This window comes from Leptinotarsa decemlineata, unplaced genomic scaffold (genome assembly GCF_025532065.1).
Source record: "Leptinotarsa decemlineata unplaced genomic scaffold, Ldec_3_MD MMD2_tig00002159_RagTag_RagTag, whole genome shotgun sequence".
Taxonomy (NCBI): Eukaryota; Metazoa; Arthropoda; class Insecta; order Coleoptera; family Chrysomelidae; genus Leptinotarsa; species Leptinotarsa decemlineata.
Genome location: NW_027412574.1, coordinates 7326228 through 7350194, shown reverse-complemented (window position 1 = coordinate 7350194; position 23967 = coordinate 7326228). Strand labels below are relative to the sequence as shown.

The 23967-nt window shown below is 32.5% G+C and overlaps 2 protein-coding genes across 4 annotated transcripts in view; one reads left to right on the top strand and one right to left on the bottom strand.

The window, feature by feature from the left end:
• LOC111501999 (uncharacterized) overlaps positions 1–23967 on the top strand; it is an 83265-nt gene that overhangs the window by 45060 nt on the left and 14238 nt on the right. For 2 of the 3 annotated variants that reach the window (XM_074177181.1, XM_074177179.1), the window contains exons 5-13: positions 1797–1869; positions 1921–2063; positions 2414–3019; positions 4201–4557; positions 6794–7083; positions 17987–18150; positions 18952–19763; positions 23104–23328; positions 23421–23660. In XM_074177181.1, the coding sequence (XP_074033282.1) occupies positions 1797–1869; positions 1921–2063; positions 2414–3019; positions 4201–4557; positions 6794–7083; positions 17987–18150; positions 18952–19763; positions 23104–23328; positions 23421–23660 (2910 nt within the window). The remainder of the gene's footprint in view (positions 1–1796; positions 1870–1920; positions 2064–2413; positions 3020–4200; positions 4558–6793; positions 7084–17986; positions 18151–18951; positions 19764–23103; positions 23329–23420; positions 23661–23967) is intronic. The other variant, XM_074177180.1, reaches the window with a different exon arrangement.
• Positions 20503–23967, bottom strand: part of LOC111502001 (Leucine-rich pentatricopeptide repeat containing 2) — a 53973-nt gene continuing 50508 nt past the window's right edge. The window contains exon 14 of the mRNA XM_074177182.1: positions 20503–20696. Coding sequence (XP_074033283.1) covers positions 20674–20696 — 23 coding nt within the window. The 3' untranslated portion in view covers positions 20503–20673. The remainder of the gene's footprint in view (positions 20697–23967) is intronic.

Here is a 23967-nt window from a genome sequence, read left to right as displayed (position 1 = left end):
TTGGTTAATTTAGTAGTAGTAGTAGTAGAAGTAGTAGTAGTTTATTAATCACCAAATTACATGTATTTATATAAAAGCATACAGTAGAAAAAAAAATAGGCGATTAATATAGGTAGAAGGAAAGGTTTGTCAAAACGAGTTTTATCAGCGGGAACATAGATATTGATGATTCACTTAAGTTTTTGGAAAACATCAATATCGAAATTCTTTCCTTTGAAGATAGTCAAGATATAATGTATTTTGAGATACTCGGGCAAAACATTTTAGTGCTTATATTTCTAAATAGTATTAACCAATATCGATATTTTTTTTAATACCAGTCATAGGAATTTCGTTTAAATTGAAAAGAATATCTTTTTTGGGAGTGATTAGTGTTTTTGGTTTTCTATTTCTGCATCATTATATAAAAATTACAGGCAACTCCTGAAAAACGGAAGAAAGTATTTTACTTCAATAAAACTGTTGACATAGATATGCACAGAAATTACTTTCAGATACAAACTAGAAGAAAAAGCCCAACCAAAACAACTACTTTTCAGGATGTAAACATTGAATTACATACAGAAAGTTAATTATTTGTTTCCTTTCTTTGAAAGATTCCCATATTTTTTGTATAATGATGCAGAAATAGAGAAACTGTTTTTTCCCAAAAATTATTATTATTACTTTACCTTAACGTTTCTTGGAATACAAATGGAAGCTTCACTGTATCTCTGCAAATTGTTGAGTCGATATTATCAAGGCTTGTATTTTTTATGCATGCGGCTCTCCGGGTCCTCCCCGCCCTGGCATAATTGCTCAGGTGAGACTTCTATAATTTTCCGGTCCCGTTTTTATGAAGATTCGTAATTGTTTCAAGAATCCAGTATTATATCGATGATATTGATGAATTTGAAAGTTCTAAACCTTTTCGAATATTGTTTTTGATCTTTCAAAGAACTTGATTTACCGGAGTTTGTTTCTATTGTTATTAGATCCGCTTTTCCGACCAGCTTTTACAATTGAAATCTGAATCTTTTGAAAAATTGATGAATTGTATTCTTTCATTTTCCAATCTGTAGTGTTAATTCTTGAATTGGCAAGTTTAACTCTATTTCTTTTGATTTTGTTCTATTACATAAAATGCTTGCTTTGAATAGAGAAGAGCTTTTGTTTTCATGTTCTAGAATCTATATTTTCAATAGTCTTTAGTTTTTGGTATGGAATAAGTAAACTATTCTGTTTGGAAGAATTTAATTAATGATCGAAATGAAAGGTCCAGTGGAAAAGCAGTAAGGTTCCCTTTTAACAGATACTGAACAAACTTAATCTTAGGTTTCCAGTCCATAGAGTTCTTTCTGCATGCAGAACAGTGTTTAATTCATTTTATAATATAAACATGAGCAGACTTGAAGCTGATAGAAAAATTTTGTGAAAATCACAGTGGTAGGGAGGGAACTTGAAATGCTGAAAGAATAAAGAGGAGAGTTGGAACCTGAATGTTTTTTCTAGGGTGCGCAGACATCTCATCGTTCTTCAGCTGCAACATATTTGTCTAATGTGATTTTCACAGAAATCTATTCATTTTTTTGAGCCTTTGGGTGTGTTTACTAATTGATGTCACTAGTCCGCAATGCCACTAGACTACGTTATTTTCATTTGACATTTCATTCTATCCCCAAAATTGAACCCGAATTATCTGTCTTCCACACATCAACATAAACACTAATAGTTTATGTGTTTGTTTTATATTTCTTAATGATTGATTTAACCTCATATGCTTGAAATCACTATCTCAACAAAAATAATGTTTTTAGGACAACCGCACGTCTCAAGTTCCCCTCGACATTGAAGATGATAATTCCTCTGTTAACGAAACTGACAGTAAAGGTATTCGTTTTTGTATTTATTCCCAAACTTCTTTCAACTCGTATATTTCAGCAAGTCTATCTGTACCTTCTTCTCCACTACCTCCGATACCTGTAGTACCTGAGAAAGAAATACAGAAACCAATATTGCCAAATGAAGAAAATGCTGAGTCTTCAACTACTGCAGTGGAAACATCACAAAACAATGTTAAAACGGTGAGTTAAGATAAAACAAATTTTTGTCTGATAACAATCTTCAGTAGTCAAAATTTGTGCAAGGTAAGGATTAAAGAGATCTCAACATTTCAACATGTGATTCCTAGCACAGTTTGAATGATACACAGTGAAAATCAATCGTCCAGCTGTGAGGTTCGAACCACCGTTCCAACAGCGTTTGATTGAATGAGTAGAACAAACCACTCACTTTAACCCCACCAGCTATAAATTAAAAACATATTTTCAATGAATTTTCATTTATGTTCTGCCCGCTTTTCTTTTAAAAACTATTTCACATATTTTTTTAACTTAAGGAAGATATACTCTAATCATTATCAATTATTCCACAGTCAGAAAAGAAGGAAGAAGTCCAGAGAAAGACATCCCGTGATAAAGGAAAAGCGCCTCCTCCTCCACCATTGCAAACACAGCTATCGACGAGTTCCACTTCCTCAGACAAAGAAAAGGGCCCGGCGCCCCCACCCCCTATTATCCCACCTCTTCCGACTCCTCCTTCGTCCCCTATCACTCCATCAGATACTCCGCCTGTTATGCCCGCGGTGGTTTCAGATACTCAAGTACATAACCTCAACTTGAAGCAAAATAATAATGAAATTGTTCAGAGTATTCCCCTGCCTCCACCAGTTGACTACAATTCTTCTCCTAAGGAAAATGTAAGACATGATGAAACTGATGACATCAATATGAATATTTCGGAAATCAAGCAAGTCATTGAAGAGAAGCTTGGTGAAATGCTCTCACATGATAAAGCAAAATCGGAAAAATTACGAGATGTAGTGACGGTAACCAGTTCTAATGCTACCACACCTGATGATAGTTTGAATTTTGTTGTTATGCCTAGTGCTCAGTCAGAAAAAAATAAGAACACATCGATGATCACAATAAATTCAAATATGCCAGATACTTCTAATAGTTTAGCCTCGAATGTAAGTCAGGTAAGGGTTTTTCTTTCATACACTAACAACAAGTTTGAAAATTATTTTAAATTAAAAAAAAATATTATATAGGATAAAATAGAATGAAATTTATTCCGTGTTGATACCACACAAATGTAACAGACTAGTCAGAAACGAGTTAGTTAAAATAGAACTTACTCTAGGTAATACAATATACATTCACAATAAAATTTAAAAAATTCAAAAATATATCCTATTATAAAAGATATGAAAGCTAAAAATGTATTCAGTTTTTTCTTGTAATTTTTTTTTTTCGGTTGTAGATTTCTGTCTATATTCAATACATAGTCCACAATTCATTCAAATAAAACCTCAAAACATTCATTGATGTATGTTCCATACATTATCATAGATTATAATGAGGAGATCAGAACATATCTCCCCGCTTTGTGTTATTGGTATATTTTTCTATACAACAAACACATTCATTCATTTAAAAAAGCTTTTTTCATATAAAAACTGTTCCAGGAAATTTGTATTATCAGCCTCATACTTGGACAAGATTTAACATTGATAATATTGCTGTCTTAAAAGTTATTATTTGTTTTGAGTGATTCATTCGGGCTATATATTTAACTTTGCTCACTTCAGTTGTTTTAAATTTCAATATCATTCATTTGAGTCAATTGATTCAACCAGTGTCACTACGAACTTGGATAGATGTTAAGTGATGACAAACGAACTAGGGACTAGGGACACCAAGAGGAAGATCAAACTGATCTTCCTCTTGAAGATGATCACTTGGTGATCGAAACACGTGTCGAGGTGTTGAAATAACAGTTTGGTGTTGGGAAAAAACTTCAGTAATATTTAATCTAGGGAATACTTGAGATTTATTGTTGAATATTTCTTTCAGATATACTCTGTTCATCTGAAAATGAAATTAATGTTATGCTTTGCTCATCAATCTTGTAATACTGCCTTTGCGATGTGAAGGATTACTAGCTTCTAATTTGAGAATTATCTGTACCTACACAAATCTTTCTGAAGAAACTAAACATATATTTCATTTAGTAATTCCATACATAATTGTGACTATATCCCTTTGTACACGAAGTACAAATAGGACTAATTATTTATTTCACATTCTTAGAATTGCTCCAATTTCGGATAGAAAAATACATTGGTCATATTGTGCAGTCACCAAATTATATTTTCAGGTGACCGTGGTTACGACACATCCTCCTGTTATCATAGATAACTCTATTCCTACAAGAACGTCTTCATCCTCGCCAAGCAATAGTGCCAACGAGGTTGTCATTGTAGCTAACGAAAATAACAAAACTCATATTGAATCCTCGGATGAAGAATTCTGTCCATCTCTTGACTCATTGGAATATCCTCCGCCTTCAGAATTCAGAGATAAACCGTTCAACGCTAAAAAATTGGATGAAAGTGAGGTTATGATAACGGATTCGAGTTATGTTATCAACGACTCTGGCCTGGAAGTGTCCGAAAATAACTCCCGACTGTTGGATACCAGTCATGTGTCTGTAGTGAAGATTGATGAAGAGAAAGTAAGTTTTTTATAATTTTTTACTCAATTCCACTGATTTATTTTGAAACTTGATTAAGTGTAAATAACCCTTTTTTTGTGGATATCCTATGGATTAAACTGGTGATCTATTTTTTCTCTTCTTTCCTATATCAACTTTCTTTCTGATCAGTAGTAACAAAAACCATAAGCCTACAGAACATTTTTTTAAACAAATAATATCTATCAGTGGCAGTAAAAAACTTAAAGGATCACCAGCAAAAATTTAGTATTTGTTAAAATGCTTTATGAAGAAGTTATAGCTGGCATGCAAGAAAAAATGCAGAGAGTGTAATATCATGATTTCAAACATTGAAGGTAACCATGCAGGCCAACAATGTTGTGAAGATGCAAACAGTAAAAAAGATATTCAAGTTTTCTTTCCAATACGAGTGTGGTCTGGAAAGTTTCTAACCTAACAAAGATACATGACTTTTTTTTTCATGTTTTTTTTTTCAACATAGAGTCCTTTCAACTCTAGACACTTACCCCGGCGATGCTCCCATCTCTGTAACCCGTCTAAATAGTACTCGGCGTTCTTCTCTACCACTTGTCACTTCATTTGTTGAAAACGTCTGTCCTCCGAGCGACTGTATTTTTGTTTCGGGCATATAATGGTGTATCCAAGTTTCATCAACAGTAATCAATCGGCTCCAAAACTTGGATTTATTGCGCCAACAGAGCGCAGGAAATGTTCATTTGAACACTCTTTTGGTTTAACGTGAGCAAACGCGGCACCCAACGCGGGGACAGCTTTCTCATGCCTAAATGTTGGTTTAATATGTGACAGACACGTTCTTTGACATGTTCATAACCTCTGCTATCTCTCTCACTTCAATTCGGTGGTCGTCCAGCACTATTTGGTGAACTTTGGTTTTCTTCAGTAGTTGAAGTTTTTGGACGTCCCGAACGTTCATCGTCTCCCAAGCTCTTACGACCAAAAATTTCACTGTGGTAAATGATGATGCAAAGTCTCCATACACAGATTCCAACTCATCTTTGATTTGCGTAGGCGTATTGCCTTTCAAAAACAAATATTTCAATGATAGCTTGATAATCGATTTTGTCCATTTTCATAAAAAAACATCAACTCACTCAAATGACTGTTACATAATAACTGCGCGTTCAAAATGGCTGAAACTTTGGTGAGTAACTGTCAAGAGATGTACACCGAAATCCACTAGCTTTTATTTACGAGTGCTGTTGTCTGCATGTTGAGGTCAGAAACTTGAACCGCTTAGATTGAACGCATACTCTAGAGGGAACCTTGCACTTGTAGATTTGAAGATGATTTGGCACAGTTAAATCAAATCAAAATATACTTTATTGTGAAGTAAAATGTTTGTGTGGAAACTCAATTAACAATTAAAAATACATAAAATAAGTGTAAAGAGACAAAAAGAGAGAGTACATGAGCAGAACAATATCAAGCCGAACTAAATATCTGAATTCAAAACTCAGCTCAAACTGCATGTCACTCAACCGACAGCTGATTAGCTGAAAACAGAATTTAATAATTTTTATTTACTAGTGTAGGTTAAGGAACGTGAAAGAAATGAGATGCGATTGATGTGAACTGTTGAGGTGATATTAATTTGATTTCTAAATATTTTGTGAATAAGACACACTGTCCAAAATAAAAAAGTATTTCAAGGTCAGATTCTCTTGTTCCACGAATGAAGGATGGTATGAATCTTTGCATAAATATCTGAAGTTCCTTTTTTTTGTAACGAGAATACTGTATTGGGAAAAAATGGTGCACAGTTTCCTCAGAAGCAAATTCCATAATGTAAATGAGATCAAATTTGAGCAAAGTAAAAAGAGATATTTTTATTTGGTTATATTTCTATTCCTAAAGGTCAGTTTCAAACATGTTGCCAAGAAGTGTTCCACCTTAAGGGGCTATTTACTAACGTTTGGGTCAAAATATGAAAAATATAAAATGTTTGGATTTCTCCAATCTGAAAGCATTTTGTCTCTTAGCATCTAGCATCACATTTGCACTAAAACTTCTTGAATAATGTTCTTGCTCAAGGTCACTTGGTAATAATAACTAAAACAGTCACATACTATATTAGTTCTCATGTTCATTTTAAGACTATTTATGGTATTTCTTGTTGATTAATTATGAAAGTTCTCATTTGTAATAATTTTAATGATATATATTACTCCCAAAGTTACCATAATCATTCCAATATTCCAAGAATTCAATGTTTTAGGTTCAGGTGAAGGATTCGACTTCCTATTTAAGTGATAAATCTAATGATTATCAAGGATCCACTAGTGACTTATCGAATACTTCTTCTGGAAAGACGGGTAGCACCAAAAGTGAATATGGTGATGAGTATCGTGGGACTCATATCATTTTAGATGGGCCACAAGAAATGCAAGAGAACAAACATAAAATGAACGGTCAAATTGTACATTCCCACAGCCGAGAGGATATTTACAGGCGGTCGTTGAATGGAAAGTCTTATTCAGAAAGTTTCGAATCTGCTATGTCAGACAGGTAAGTAGGATAATGCTGTTTCATTTACGTAATTAAAGTAATGTCTTAAAGTTCTAGTTTGTCTACAAAAAAATCGTATTTTTTAAATTTTCTGACTGAATATTTTTTGCAAATATTGAAACTTTGCTTACTCAGTTTGAATTCATTTTAAAATAGAATATACAAGGTTGTTCAAAAGGTAATGATAAAAATGCTCTACATAAAACTAATGTATCCAGCCTTCAAAATCTAACGTCCTTCCACTACAATTTATGAATTCCACTACAGTCCACCACTCTACCAACTGAGCTATCGAAGGTTATGGTCTTGTGACTTTTTTTTGAGGTGGTAACTGGGCCGCTACGCTTGGTTCTTTCGGTATCAGTTAATAGTGATACATCCAGAATTCATTTATCATTATAATTAAATTCGTTTTTGCAATAATAGGCCGTAACCAATGAAGACACATTGTTTAATTATTTATTGGATGGTTTCGTTTAAAAAAAAAATTTTTGAAAGCATTTCTTTTTATCAAAAGTAACTTATAAACTGTTACTGTAATGATATATGCTTCTCAGTTCATATATTTTTCTGTGTGGAGAATAACAACTCAAAATCTGCTGTTGTCTGAATGGGGGGAATTGGATGGTTATTGCAATTGTAAAACAGTAAGTAGATCTATGTATACGATTTCTTATTAAACATTAGAACTCAATCGCTCAACTTCATCATCAGTTCCATTATATTTATCTTTTTTTACTGCATTTATATCTTGCCCTCTCTATTTATTGTAACAATCCTGAACTTTCCCAAATTGTTATTAACTACATAATATTCGTGAAATTATAAAACAACGATAAAACATAAAAACAACAATAAAAATTAATTGGCGATCCAGGGCGACTTCATTGATTCCAGTGGCGCATTTGCCTTTTCAGCTGCAGGAAAACCCGGAAAAACCTGCAGCACCACATCATCTGAAGATCTTGATCTGCCAATGTCCTCTCTCTCATAAAACAAAATGTAGGTGTCTCTATGCTTCATGACCATGAAACAATAAATAATATTTTTTTTGTGTGACATGCCAACCACTTCCTTGGTAAAACAATGAGAAACTTACTCAGAACTAATGACAAACATAATTTTTTTTTAACTCTTCTGTTATTGCAGACTTAGTTTTATCGTAATACTGTCATGTGAATCATGAAACTCTCTTTTTTGTCAAGTCAAATGACAAAAGTAACTCTCCACTTTGTAAAATGCATGCATTAACATATTTTTTCCCTAAGGCTTTCATCCAACAGATTTATTAACCGATTGATTCGGCTCTTACGGAAAGCAAACTGGTGTAAATATCCCACAAACCGCTCACCACTTCGGTGAGGTGAATGATGAGCATGCCCTCACTGAAAGTAATGAGACGAGGAAGACTCCCCCTGCAGTTTACTGACGGAAAATTCCACCAAGGATCCCTGTCATTTATATGACTAAGTAGTTCAAGCATCAAGACCGTGAAATTTGTTTCAAATAAAAATTTCTTTTTGAGGAGCAGGTGCCTTCTAATGAGCATTCTTTGAAAGTCCCCAAGTGACTTGTGCGAGCTAAACGGAGGCTAGGTTTTTGATTTTTAATGTTTAATTTCAGGCGTTTTCAAGTAGTTTTTAATTCGCGTAACAGTTCCAATATTCTAGGATTGTTTGATGGCATATGTGTTTCAGCAATACTCTGCGAGTATCCAAGATTGTAATATGTTATTTGAAAATATCAAAAACAAATAAACATTTTGTATTTTCATCAAACAGTGATACCTGATGTGTTAAATTGTTTCTACAAATTTTTATAAGTAAAAAGTAAAAAAGATTAGAAAATAAGGCCCAATGCAGAACTCTAGGTATTAGGAAAGTTTGTATATATGTAGAAATAACAGTTTCGGAGGCTTTTTTTTGGATATGGTAGCCATTTACTTGAATATTGAATGATAGAACTGTGACATTTAATGTTTAATAGATTTTTAATTTGAATATAAAATGTAATGTGATATTGAGGTAAAATGAAGATGATGAAAAATTGAGTAAAACGTATGACGGTAATCTCATTATACTTAAAAATGATGTTATGTGAGGTTAGGATTAAATAATGAAAAATTGAGTAAAACTCATGACGGTTTTCTCATTATAATTTTAAAAAATGTCAGGAAATAGATTATTCAGAATATAAAAAAAATTTAAACAATATTATATTGACATTTTGATATATAAATCAAGTGTTTTGCCGGTTGTTTAAAATTGGAATAAAATAAAACTGATAGAATTGAGGTACAATGAAGATGATTAAAAATTGAGTAAAATGTATGTTGGTATTCTCATTATACTTGAAAATAAAATAATGTTAGGTGAGGTTAGGATAACATAATGAAAAATTGAGTAAAACTTATGAAGGTTTTCTCATTGTACTTTAAAAAAATGTACGAAAATAGATTATTTAGAATATAAAAAAATTTAAACAATATTATTTGACATTGTAATATATAAATTAAGTGCTTTACCAGTTGTTTAAAACTTGATTAAAACAAAACTAATAGAATTGAGGTAAAATTAAGATAAATTTATGGCTGTATTCTCATTATACTTAAAAAAATTAAGTTAGGTTAGGATAAGATAATGTAAAATTGAGTAAAATGTATGACAATATTATTTGACATTGTTTCGATTCCTTGTACTTTTTCAATTTAATACAAAAAAATTTCATTTTTTCAACAACGGTTAGTTAGAAGTATATTTTTAACTGCATACAATTGTGTTGAACAACTGAATGAGTATTATTAGCAAGAAAAGAATTCCCAAATGTAAGTGATAACATTATAATTTGATGGGAATAAATACAATACTACTGCTCATTTTTTATAATTTTGAAATGAATTTGATCATTTTTACAATATTTATTCCCAAAAAAATTGGTTAAGATTTCCTGTGTGTCAAAGTAAATAAAACAGGTTTGTTTGAAGGTGGTTGACAATGTTTCATGGTGATTTTCATTAGTTCGGACTTCCATTGTCTAATATGATATGATCTGAAATCTCTGAAATAACAAATGAAAATTTAAAAGACTAGCTGAAAATAACAATTACATTAAGCAAAAAAAAGTCCTGAAAAGAAATTACAATAAAATAAAAATTAAGCAAAAAATTGAAAATTGGTCAATTAGAGTGAAATAAAAATTAATCAAATATTAAAAGATTTCAAACCAAGTTTCTTCATGACGTTTCAATTGCTAGTATCGACAATATTCTTCGGGTGATCACTGAAATAAAATAGGGACAGTCTGAGGCTCCAGATAAGCAAATACTGATCTCATTTACATATGATAGCAGTAATGAAAACTAACTTGTCATGTATTCACTATCAACAATGTGTTTCTTCACCATTGCGAATCAAAATTCCATATTAGTAGGCACTAAATTCTCAGAAATATTACTGCATTAAAACGAAAACATTGTAATTAGAATGTGATTCTATTTATTTTATCATTCTATATATTTTATCTGACAACAAAACAGAGAGAAGGGGCCATAAGAAGTGAGTAAGCAGTGATATATGGAATAAGGAGCTGACGGTGGTATTATATAAGTACAAGCATTATTGCTAATAAATTTCCGTTGAATTACCAATGAAAAATTGGACTATGTATAATGTATGGCATTACCTGGTACGCTGATTGTTAGCTAGTGTCACGAAAATATGCTAGGTGGATGAATATCTTTTGGAAAATATTGATACTTTTTATTGTTTATGAGGGCATTTGAAAGTAGTATATGTACCAGAGCAATGACCAACAAGTGACAGTTTTGATGTGGATTAGTTTAGGAGAAAAAATCGTCAGTGAGATAGCAGCTTGAATGTTTTCCGATGGCATTCCAGGATAGCTTCCCAAATTTCTGCTAATGCAGTTGTCGGTTGATTGATCAAACCACCAACACTGACATAAAAACTTTGCAAGTTGACTTGGGTGTTACACCAATAGGTGGTTCCACTTATGTCTCATTTGTGTTTACGCAGTTATTTTTATCGAGTAATTTTCTTGGTTCTTCACATTTTGTCTTCAATCGAGGAATGCCTGCCCGGTACTGATGATGTCCAATAGGCTGAAACAGCTCTTAAATTGAAATCTATCTGATACAAACCAAAAAATAACTGAAACCAAAAATGTGCTGGTGTTGGTGACTCCCTACATATGTATATTTTTGGCAAACAAGTGTCCATCTTTGCAGTTGGCTGCACCACGCTGGACAAGGCCAATAGCCAGAAACATTTGTCCGCGGTTTTGCCCCGTTTTTGAGAGGAACTATGAGAGGAACTTTAGTAACAAGGATAGATTAATTGTATCAGTGAAAAAGCGACGGAATTAGTAGTGGTATTGGATGAATAAATGATTTTTTTTGTTGAATTAGAAAATATGAAAAACAACAGAATTTGTTCACCTACATCATACTAGACATGTAAAACTGTATATACACAACATATTCAAAAATAATACAATAAATTTTTTTTTGACATATATAGGATAGTAATTATTTCAGTTGATAACCACTTATCAATCAAATAGAAAGTTTGAATGACGGGTGGTCTAATTATTCTTCACTTTATTTATTTTTTCTATTCACCTTTTCCCACTCTATGGAGAGTGTTACAGGGTTTTATGAAAAAAAACCCAGTTTTTTGTGTTTTGTATAATAATTGTGAATCGTGGAGCCATTGTCATATTTATTTTATGTATCTATAAAATATAAATATAAGGTCAGTATGCTTCATTTTCGAAATACTGGTTATCATGTGTTCTGAAATTAACCTTTTCCTTAAACTCTCATCTTCTTCTGGAGAATGGATACTTCACTCGTACATGAGAAAGCACCCCATATCAATATTCCATTCCAAAATATGCAATTCTAAGTACATCCACTTCTTGGTGCTTTCAGAGAGAAGCGATACCTTGAAGTATTTTCACATAAACAGGTCATATGTACTTTCAAATCCAAATTATTGTCAAGTTGGAATCCCAGTACCATCACCGGCACCATAACACAGTTGAGATCTATTTGCTATAGTTATTACTTATTTCTATTTGCATTCAAGCATAGGACATTAGCGCAGAAAGAAGTTTTGCTTTTCAACACTGTTTCACATGACAGCTGATCTAACTTCTTCAATTGTACTGTGAATAACAAAGCCTGAACAAGGCCTTGAACAACCTAATTGGGCTATAAAGTGATTTACATTATCAGAAAAAAATAATTCAAAGAATCAAGAATCTAAGTACAGTGTCTTAGCAGCGTTGTCAAATATTGTTCTCAAGGATCAGATACAAATAAAATGATGTAGTGAAATAAAGTATTGTTGAATAATGTGTTATAAATTTAATGTTCGGTTCTGATTTGCATAAAATTCATATTATTTCGGTCTCAATTAAATGTAGTTAATAGATCGGTCGACTCCACAGATAATACTTTTTTTTTCTCCCAGTACATTGTCACACACTGAAGCTGATAAATAATTTTATAAGAAATCGACTCATACTGTTCAGATTCATTAGATATATAGTCAGTGATTTTCTAGAGAAGTGAAACAAAAATGTATGCAATTAAAAAAATCCAAATTTCATTTGTGTCTACTTCAAAAAATTAAATAAGATTTTCATTGACTCAAAAATTGCAAAAATGTTATTGAGACAAGTTCACGACATTATCGTATAGGTTTAGGTACGTCAAGAGAGTATACAAAAGTTTTTTTTAAGGACAAAACACAAGCACTACAGGAAAATCCTTGAGGATTTTTTTTAATCATTCCCAAGAAACTAAACTACAAAGGTTTATACAGGGAATTATTTACACAAGAAATATTCATATATAAATATATAACTTCATAAGAAGCTATTAACAAAAAAAACAAATGATTATATTAATCAATAAAACGAATAGTTCTTTAATGCTATTTTTAATTTTTCTATGTTGGAAAATTGTTTAACGTCATTTGGTAATTCATTATATGCAGTTATTTCTTTGTAAAATATAGATTTTCTGGAATATGTGGATTTGAGATTTTTTGTTTACAGATTAAAATAAATTAATGAGTTTTTTGAATACACTGACCTGTTATTTGGTCAACACTATTCATGATAATAATTACGAATCTTCACAATATAGTCTTTTATTTCTGAAATACGTTTCACTACATCATAGTTTCCACAGTTGGATTGGTACTCTACACTAATACACAATGCAATTTATACAAATAACCACACTTAATTAATAGACATTACTATACTATAAATGACTGAGGTTTTTGCCTTAATCTGTCTCGTGCAGTGACGTACGGAAATTATACTAAACATATGAGGAAAAATGATGATGAAATATATAGAATCACAACCTTGACAACAATGTTTTCGTTTTAATGCAATAATATTTCTGAGAATTTAGCGCCTACTATTATGAAATTGTACGATAGTTGTCAACCAGTAGTTTGAGTACAGGTATCCATTAGGTACAAAGCCAGTAAAATTATTATTACCAATGATTTGACTAATTCTAGTAAATTTTTCATGAAGATAAACTCAACAGTTTTGAAAATTCAACCTTTTGTTGATCATATGATTATTTACGTGTATTGATTTCCTATATTTTCTGTATGTATTATGTAGCACAAGTGACTGGCTTCTTCAGAGGTTTATTCATCTTGATGATTCACCGATAAAGAAGCCAGCCACTCGTGCTGGCGAAACGTTACGATGCAGTTCCAAACTACGACGGCCTTAAAACCTGAATGAAGAGAGTTACACTTGGTTACTTCTATTACTTGACTTACCTTGGATTTCATTTATAATCCTCCAAGCCTTTTTTGCAGTGTTCCTACTATTTGCAATAATATTATCACAATAAAATTGCCCAACTTCAAGCAAACACAAGAGAAAACAAATGGAGAATTGTGGCAATATCGATTGGGACACATGATCAAAAGGATCAGGAATTTTCTGCAAATCTTATCAGTTTTAGTTGTACAGAGTGGGCCAAATTGGACACTTTTAAAAGGAAACTCCTGTTTTCAAACTAGATAGATGAAAACTGATGGATGTGTCTGAGGGTCAGATTTTATAACAAACTTAATGGTGAAAACCGCATATCGATATCTATCATAGCTTCTGAGTTGCTGCTTGTTTTTCGAAAATATGCATTTTCGAAAAGTTGCTGTAACTTTTTTCCTATCGAAAATGTCTTTTTTTTTATGAAAACATTTCCAGAGCACATTTTTACATAGAATTCTATCTTATTAGTCAGTGGGCTATGCTTGAAGACTGGCAGTAAACAAATCTAAAGAAATGGTGTAATAGCCGAAACTAGTCAACAATAAAGAAATATCGTGGAAAATAGACAAAGGTGTGTTTTTGTAGTGTATCCTCAGTGAACATGAATTTCCACAAAATAAACAAGTCGTCAATCAAAGAACTAAAGAAATTAACTTTAAACGTTCAAGCCAGTCTCAAATATACCTACACAGTAGGTTGAATGGACTGACGCCTATCAGAAAACAACTACCCCCTTGGCTAATACCACAAAGGGCGTTGGATTTTAAAAGTGTCCAATTTAGCCCACTCTGTACAAAGTTCGATGTGAATTTCACCTATAGTAAGTGGGCATTGAAGACTGACTATAAATCAAATCATCTAAAGGAACAATTCGTTCAGGCCAGTGTTTCCTTACCTGCCTAGTAGATTCATGGACTGACACCTATGAGAAAACAACTACTCCCCTGGCTAATACAACGAAGGGCGTTAGATTATATCCGACAGCTGTCAGTGCAGGATTCTTTGATGTGAACTTTTGTGTTATATACTCAAAAGGAAAGCAAACTGAGATGCATTTAGCAATCTGGGAAACAACTGAAATTTCGGACGTGATACACCCCGATCATTGTGTATTAATGAAGACGACTTCCATTGTGGGCTCCAAATATTTTTTTTCCATCGACAGTCATTCAAAAGAGATTTATATTTTTTTGAAAACAAGCGTCTAGTCTCGGAGACCAGAGACGACCACCTTTGTCTCTGTTCATAGTTCTCTTGCCACACTTTGTTATTCCAGACTTCCAAAAGCACCAAACAATCTAGTGTCATGTACAATTTCAGACAGTTTGCATTTATTCTACGGGCGTCCTCCTGAACGTGTTGAGCAACACTATATTTTTCTGGTGTTCAAAATCGGATATGTGCTGCGTGTTTTTTGAAACGAGTTTTAATGGCTCGCTTAGTCTGACCAATATAATTTCCGCCACAATCCTCACAGCTTATTTCATATATTTCCGACTTTTCATTTTCCAATAATGCGTCTTTAGGGTTACCTAAAATTTGTTGAAGTGAGTGAGGAGTTTTGAAGACTCCTTCCACATTCAACTATTAGTGTATCTTGCTTCATACAGAGGGACAATAAATACACTTTGAATACATGTCTTTTTGAAAAGAAGATTCTTCTCTAACCAACGTTTCCTAGTTAATTAACTCATCTACAAGATTTGAGGAACACTTGTTGCTTTCAGCTATGACCCTAATAACAGTTTTTTCAATATCATACCTTTTTTTCACTCAAGGAGAACGTAACAAGCCTATGAACTAGAAATTTTGGACCTGCCATTTTGTGTTGTGGTCAGTACTGGTATTCTTTCTGTAGACATCAGAACCTGGTTATTTTTAATCACTAAGACATCTGAGAATGGTAACTCCTCGTTGTTTTCAATTTCATATGTGAACTTAATGTTTGGAGTTCTGTTGTTTGGAAGTATTTTGGTTTCAATTTCAATAGAAAGGAAGGGAAAATTGACATTAATAAAATCTGGCCAGATAGGTAGGAAACTCTGGCATAAAATGAATCTATTGAGTACCTCTCTCTGCACCAGAACAAAAATACTGACTCTTGACGAGCGTTCAGCTAACCAAATTTTCGTCATAGTTCTAGCCATCTCATGATGATGCTAATTTGATTAAAGAAACGCCCGTCGAGAATTAGTACTTCTGTTCTGGTGTGGGAAAAGTGTTTTCCCACACCAGAAATTCGAACAAATAATATTGAATAGATATTTGAATAATAAACGTATTCTAAAAACACTTTATTGTCTGATTTTCACTAGACAGTTTTACAAAAACGCAACACGTGTTTCGCCATACAATGGCTTCCTCGGGCGTGTCTTAATATTTGAATAATAGATATGTCAATTCTGTGAAATCGATAATGAAGGTTATTAATAAGTTAATTATAAACACCTTATTTCTGTTTTTGTCGTCGCAGGGCAAATGATATACTATATTTTGTAACTAAATTATAATAATGAACTAGAATGGCATGAAAATAGTTATAATACAGCAAATTAGCTGAAAGGAAACGACAAGAATATGATATCATTTTTGGGAAAGATATCCTAAATATATACCCCTTTCAATATAAACAATATCATTACTATAATTGGAACAATAGGGTTTTCTGAATATGGAACTGAAAGAAAAATTTGTTCAATACCCCTCAAATTGTTTCATTTATTCAAAGTGATAATCCTAATATCCATATATTAGAATCGCCTTCCTAACACGGCGCAGTTGGTAGGATTGAATAGGTATACAATATTTAGAGTAAATAAAAGTTAACCCATGTGTCTTCACAAATTGGATTTAAGACCAATTTTATGATGAAATGGACCAGTTATTGAAATAAATCGTAAGTTATTAGACAACTACAGGTCTGATCTAAGAACGATCACTTTTGTATTTACTTTAAAATTATATAAGTATTCAAATGACAATTTATCGTTGTATTTTCACTCAACAATTTACATAATCGCAACACGTGTTTCACTATACAATAGCTTCTTTAAGCGTGTTCATTCATACACATACATGAGACAACTGTCCACATAAGTTAAATATCTGGGATTATACTAGATCCTAGAATTAACCTGGAACCAACTTTGAGCCAGGATATTAAGAAAGGCCACGTGTACATATATCATGGAGACTGAAATCAGACATGATGTATTGGCTATACTCATTGATTATTAAATCCATGATGACAGGTAATAATGATAAATCGGCTTTATTAAGAAATACAAAGGAGTGCAAGAAATGAGAAAAATGTTACGGCAGTTTTTGGTATTCATTGGCCAAGTCTAGTTTAAAGCTACTAAAATACAACCAACAAGCATCACTTCATAGTCACATACTTACATAAATAGGAGATAGAAATTGATAGAACTCATGATTTGTATTATTCCTTGAAGAATTGATAAATCAGTTTGAGCTATTGTAACACAATTTACAATCTGAAGATTTAAAAAATCTTGAAATAATACAATTTATGCTTCTTACTGTCTTTTAGGTATATAACCTTCCACAATCTGAAAAAAAATTAATAAAGATGAATCAATACAGAATCTGCTGACGTGTGTCAAAGGCGTTATTCACTAGTAAATTTTTTTGGGTTTGTAAACGGAAGAAGATTTTTTTTCATAACGTCAACAATCTGAAGAATTATTTAATTTTTTCTATCGATTATTCAATTTGAAGGCAAAATTAATGAATACTAGTTAGTGACAATCAAAAATGTTTTGTTTGGAGGTTTATAATAACAAAAATATTTGGCTACCTAGTCATCCTCTTTATATACAGTAGATATATTTCTATATTTTTACTCGTTCTTGTAATCTCCGAACACAGAGCAGATGTAACTGAGATAACAGATCAGCATTGTCGAACGTTTTCCGAGCAAAGCGAGCTCTAGCGCTCAGATAGATATTGAACGAACACACCTAATGTATTTTGAGAGTGAACCTATATCTATTTCTTTCCACTGATTCAGAAACTTTGATAAACGAAGTTTTTAATTTTTTTACAGATCACACAGTGACTGTGGATCTGTTAGAAGTAATGACTCTCACAGGAGACCTATTTCAGTTGCTAGTAAAAGTATTGAACAATCCGACGTTGAAAATATATCCATAGCTAGTCAAGAAAGTCGAGGAAGTAACGAAAAGGATGACAAACGGATCATGTCTGCAGGTAAGGTTTTTGATATATCTATTAGTTTTTTTATTTGATTGTTTACAAATGTATTGTTATTAGGACTTGTAATGTTGATATGCGTATTTTATTTTGTTATTTTCGAAGTGTCCTCTTACAGTATGCATTCTTTTATTTCTTCAGCTCAAGCAATCTCAGAGTAGGTCACAATATTTTGGAAAATTCTACCCTTTATTCAAACCTATGATCAATACAGAAAAACACTTGTATAAGAAACACGTCAATGATAGCAGAAAAATATCAGGGCATTTCGAAGACATGAAGTAATGAAAAAATTTACAAGATATTTCGATAAAATACTTGCAAATAACAATATATCACACAACCCAGGTTTTATTCGATTCTAAACTAGCGTCACAGATTTAATTCTACTGAAGCATTTTTTTAAGATGTCTGGTGACTTACTGGGTTTCAGCTGTATTGTGCTCTACAGCTGGACACAGCTTTTTCAAGGATTATTTCAATCTGATTCTATTCAATGACTTAGAGAGTAATAAAGAGTAATAAGAACCATAGGCTTTCACGGTCGAAGTCATGGTTAGAGAGAACAAAATCAGGGCTATTAAGCCTTGGTCGAAAGGAACTTGTACAAAATGTTTTGTCTACTTCTGCCGCAGACTACTACAAGTTCCTTTTGACCACAGCCTGATGGCTCAAATTTTGTTTTCTCTGAGGGATGTAATTGTCGCAAAATCATAACTCTCAAATAAATTGAATACTTTTCATAGTCCATTTTTTTTATGAGCTTTTAGAAAACTGATCTTATATGTTTTGGTTTAGATGATGACAATGCAGTAGTCCTACGCAAACCTCCTAAAACCAAACAAGAAACAGCAGCCATGCAAATCCGTAAAACTAGAAAACGTACTAGGAAATTTGTCATAGATGGTGTCCTCATCACCACCACAACCAGTAAAGTAATATATTCTGACGAAGACAATTACAATCTTAGCGATCCTCACAGTGATAGAAAACAGGAGTTGCGAGAATTAAAATATCTCCAAAAGCAAGAACAAAAACAATTTCAGGACCTCGCTACCAAAGAACAACTCACTATAGAACAACAGGATAAAAAATTCGAACAGGAGATGCAAAATCTCGAAAGGACTTATGAAAACGACTTAGAAATGTTGAGCAGACAGCAAAGAATGCAGATTGAAAGGGCGGAGGCTCATCAAGACGCTGACTTGAGAGCGACATCAAAAAAAATACGTTCTGAACAAGAAAGAGACCTCAAACAATTTCGGGAAAGTCTCAAGGCAGAACTGCGTTTGCTAAAATATGAAGTGGATATGTTGCCAAAAGAGCGGCGTAAGACGGAGTTTAAGATCCGAAAAGATAAGATGGATGCCGAACATTTGGAGCGTGAGAAAGCTTTCCTCGAAAAATTAAATGAAAACCATGAAACTTCACTTCGTCGACTCAGCGACGCCCATCGAGAAAAAATTGCTCTCATGGAACGACAATTTTTGCAGCAAAAACAACAGTTGACTAGAACGAGAGAAGCTGCTCTTTGGGAAATTGAGGAGAGGCACATCCACGAAAAGCACCAACTGATAAAGCGTCAAATAAAAGAGATTTTCATCTTACAGGTAATACATTAGAATAATTTTTTAACCCACTGTCTTGAATTATATTTTTGAGACCATATTCATAGTCCTATATCGAATGTGTCTTGGAAAGATCAGCATATCTTCAAATGTTTTCAGTTTAACTACTATCAATATAGTAATAAAAGACCAATTCGTTCCTATGATTTATACAATAGTTTTTTTTTGCTTACAATATCATAAGTTCAAAATTCATTTCGGATCATTATCCTACAATTTTTTTAAACCAAAAGTAATATTAATTAATTTGAAGGTGTCAATTTTCTGTTCTGTGTGTGTAGTATTTTGTAACATAGGTAAAGGCCTTCGATACGAGTCACAGATTATCACTATTAAATTATTTGTCAACTTAACCTTCAAAAGTTTCTCAATTAGTTTTGAAATTATTTTGCAATGTTATTTATTAATTTTAACAACAAAATTTTATCAGAGATCTATTTGTTTACATGTAATAGCAAAACATGACGTGATATTTTTGAAAATAAATGTTTGTGAAGATCAAATTGTTAGGTGTAGTTTGTGAAATTCCATGTAGTTAGGCTAATAATAATAATATTTGAAGCATTGCATAACATTTTGATGAATTCACAATTATGCTCAACAAAAGTAAAATAAATTTTGATTGTATCGTATTGAGTGAAACATTCCAGGTACAGGACCCAAATTTCTTTTCACTGGTTGGATATAACTTACTACACAGTGAAGGCACAAAAAACAAAAATGATGGAGTAATAATATTTATTTTGAGCCAATATAATTATACAAATTCAAACAAGCAGAATAGTAAGCATAGAGGACAGTAAATGTATAGAATTAGAAATAACAACATGTAGCAAAATTAATATAATGATCACTGGCATTTATGGATCCCCATCTGGGAGTTCCGAAATTTTCATAGACCATTTAGGTGTGTACCTATAACAAAAAAAAGCAATGAAAAACCACATAATTATCGGTGACATGAATTTGAATTTGTTAGAAGTGAATGATAGAATTGTCAATGATTATCTGAACATACTAGGTGAATACAACTTCATCTCACTAATCAACAAAAAGACCCGTGAACGACACGAGTCTGCAAGTTGTATTGATCATTGCTTTCTTAAAAATACTACTACAAATATAAAAAATAACTATCTACCATGTATATTAAAAACAAACCTAACTGATCATTATACAGAAGTTGTAAGTATCCTGTTTGAAAACCATCACATACAAACTAGCGAAACATCAAGATACAAAAAATTTACTGATTACGAACAAGTTAAGCTTGATATAGGTGCTCTCGACTGGACAATATTCTATAATATGAGAAATACACAACAAGCAGCAAGCTATTTCATCGAGACGCTCCAGAATACCATTAAACATAGAACTACTTTAGTCAAACAAACAATAAAAAAAACATTCGTAGAAAACCATGGAAAACGGCGGGATTACTTCGCTCCATAAATCAAAAAATTAATTATACGAAAAATTCAAAGAGAACCCTAACATTCCTAGAGAAGAGTACAAAAAATATAAAAATCATCTGAACCTTTTGATAAAAAATACTAAGAATAATAATTATAAATATAAAATCAATGAAAATAAATACAATACCAAGAATATTTGGAAAAAAAACCAGCAATGAAATTGTTCCATCAAAAAATGAACATGAGATTAAACAAATACGACTTGATGGTAGATCTGTAGACAAAGATTTAGATATCGCAAACTCGCTAAATAATTATTACGTCAATGTAGGTATAGAGACAGTTGATAAAATAACTCCTCAAGAAGAAATAATGTACAGATCTGACCCCGCGCTCCAATCCTTTTTTCTAGAACCAACAAATCATACAGAAATTGAAACAATAATATCAAATCTGAAAATTAACAAGGCCCCCGGTTACGACCTCATCAAAACCGAAACCCTAAAGCTTATTTCTGGAAAAATATCTCACCAGTTAGCACATCTGATTAACTCAATAATACAAGAAGACTATGTCCCAAATGAATTCAAACTGGCGGTAGTCAAACCTGTATATAAAAAAGGGGATAAAACTCTACCTATCAACTACAGGCCTATCTCGCTGACTACTACCCTAACAAAAATTTTCGAGAAAGTTATAAAACTGAGACTAGAAGTATATTGAAATGAATTTAAACTATTATCTGAAGCGCAATTTGGGTTAGGGGAAGGAAAATCAACAAATGACGCCATCAGTAATCTTCTAAAGAGATTATATGAAGCTGTTGATGATGGGTACCCAGCCCTGTGCATCTTCCTAGATCTCTCCAAGGCTTTCGACAAAGTGGATCATACCTTACTACTAGAAGCGTTGGAGAGAATAGGTATTCGGGGGACCCCTCACAGGCTCTTCTCAAGCTATCTATCAGCGAAAAAACAAATGGTAAAAATAAATGAAACCTATAGCAATGAGAAAGAGATTCTGTGTGGAATACCCCAAGGCACAGTACTTGGACCAGTTCTATTCATAATATATATCGCGACGAGTTAATGGCGCTGCGTGGCGTTTGCAGAGAAATAATATACATGACTTCCTGAATTATAAATGAGAAATAGGCAATAGATTTGAATTCGTGTTAGCAAATAAATTCATCAATTTAGGTATACATATGTACAAGGAATAATTATTTAATTACCAACTGACATGGAAATTGCGTTTTATGGCTATCATACATGTGTACTTACCGGATTCTCATGTACAACCTCGAGTTTCTGTGGGATTCATGTTTGTTTACTGTAGGTTATAGTCTGGAAATTTCACCATATCCATGCACTTGGTAACTAAACATTATTTTACAAATTTTACTGCATATATTTTATCTATGTTGAAAAATTGCAACCTACATTGTATTACATAATTTAAATTTAAAATACTCAAGGAAGAAATAACTATTAATAAACCACCCTCACCGCGGACAGCCAATGGCTTTGCAGTTTCTCTCCTTGTTTATTTGTTTTACATAGTTCATAAGATAAAATGTTGAATTTAATCAAATAAACCTTATTTTTATTATTACAATCAGCCTGTATGGATGAATAAATAAATGAATGACTGACCTGTACACAAAATGGAACTTTTTTGTGAGAGACAATATCACTTCTGTAAAGTTGTATTCATGTGTTTTTTCAATATAATAGTAAAATTTCTCCATAGATCTTTAATTAAGATTATTCAATTAAAAAAAGATGGTCAATTCAGAAAGCTCATGAAATAGCAGTGCTAGTGGTTATAGTAATAGTAATTCTGAATCTATGGTAAATACATTTTTCACCATGATATTTTGAGTAGCACCTATTTAATTATTTCAGAGGCATCAGATGTTGACAAGACACGAAAAAGAAAAAGAACAAATCAAAAGGAGAGCTTCCCGGAAAGAAGAAGAGCTATTAAAGAAACAACAGATCGAGAGGAGATCTCTACCAAAAAGAATAAGAACTGAAATGAAAGCACGAGAAGCTATGTTTAGGGAATCGATGAGGATTTCTATATCGGGAGCTAATGATCCAGATATGGAGAAAAATCGTTTCAAAGAGGTAGTAATAATTTATAGAAGTAGTTATATAGAAAAATGTAACATGCTATCAAGTTTCCTGCTATAAATTTTTTGTGAATATATTTATTTCAGTTCCAAGAAAAAGAGAAAAAACGTTACCAGGCAGAACAGCAGAGATTCGAACTGAAACACCAGCGCCAGCTGGAAGAACTGAGGGCTATGAGCGATGCAACTGTAAAAGAACTGGAGCAGTTGCAGAACGAGAAGCGAAAAATGCTTCTGGAACATGAATCAATGAAATTGAAGCAACGAGAAGAAGCTTTTAGCATTGAATTGAAAGAGTGGAAGGCAAAATTGAAACCGAGAAAGCAGGTTAGAGAATCTACACTGAATAAGTTTGATATTTTTCTTGATGCACTTCTTATTAACACATCATTTTTTATTCAAATATATGTGCAGAAACTTTCACTGATGAAATGATATCCAAAATAATTGTTATTGTTCTTAAATTCAGATAATAACATTGTATAATTTCTTTTGCTTCTACTCTGAGGCATGCTTTAACAAAGTGGTCATATTACTAAGTTGAGGTACGAGGAGTTCAAGAACCAACTGCCTTATTGTTGTCGAGTATTTTTGAAAAATAATAATGAATTAAAGGGTAACTGTTTCTCCGTTA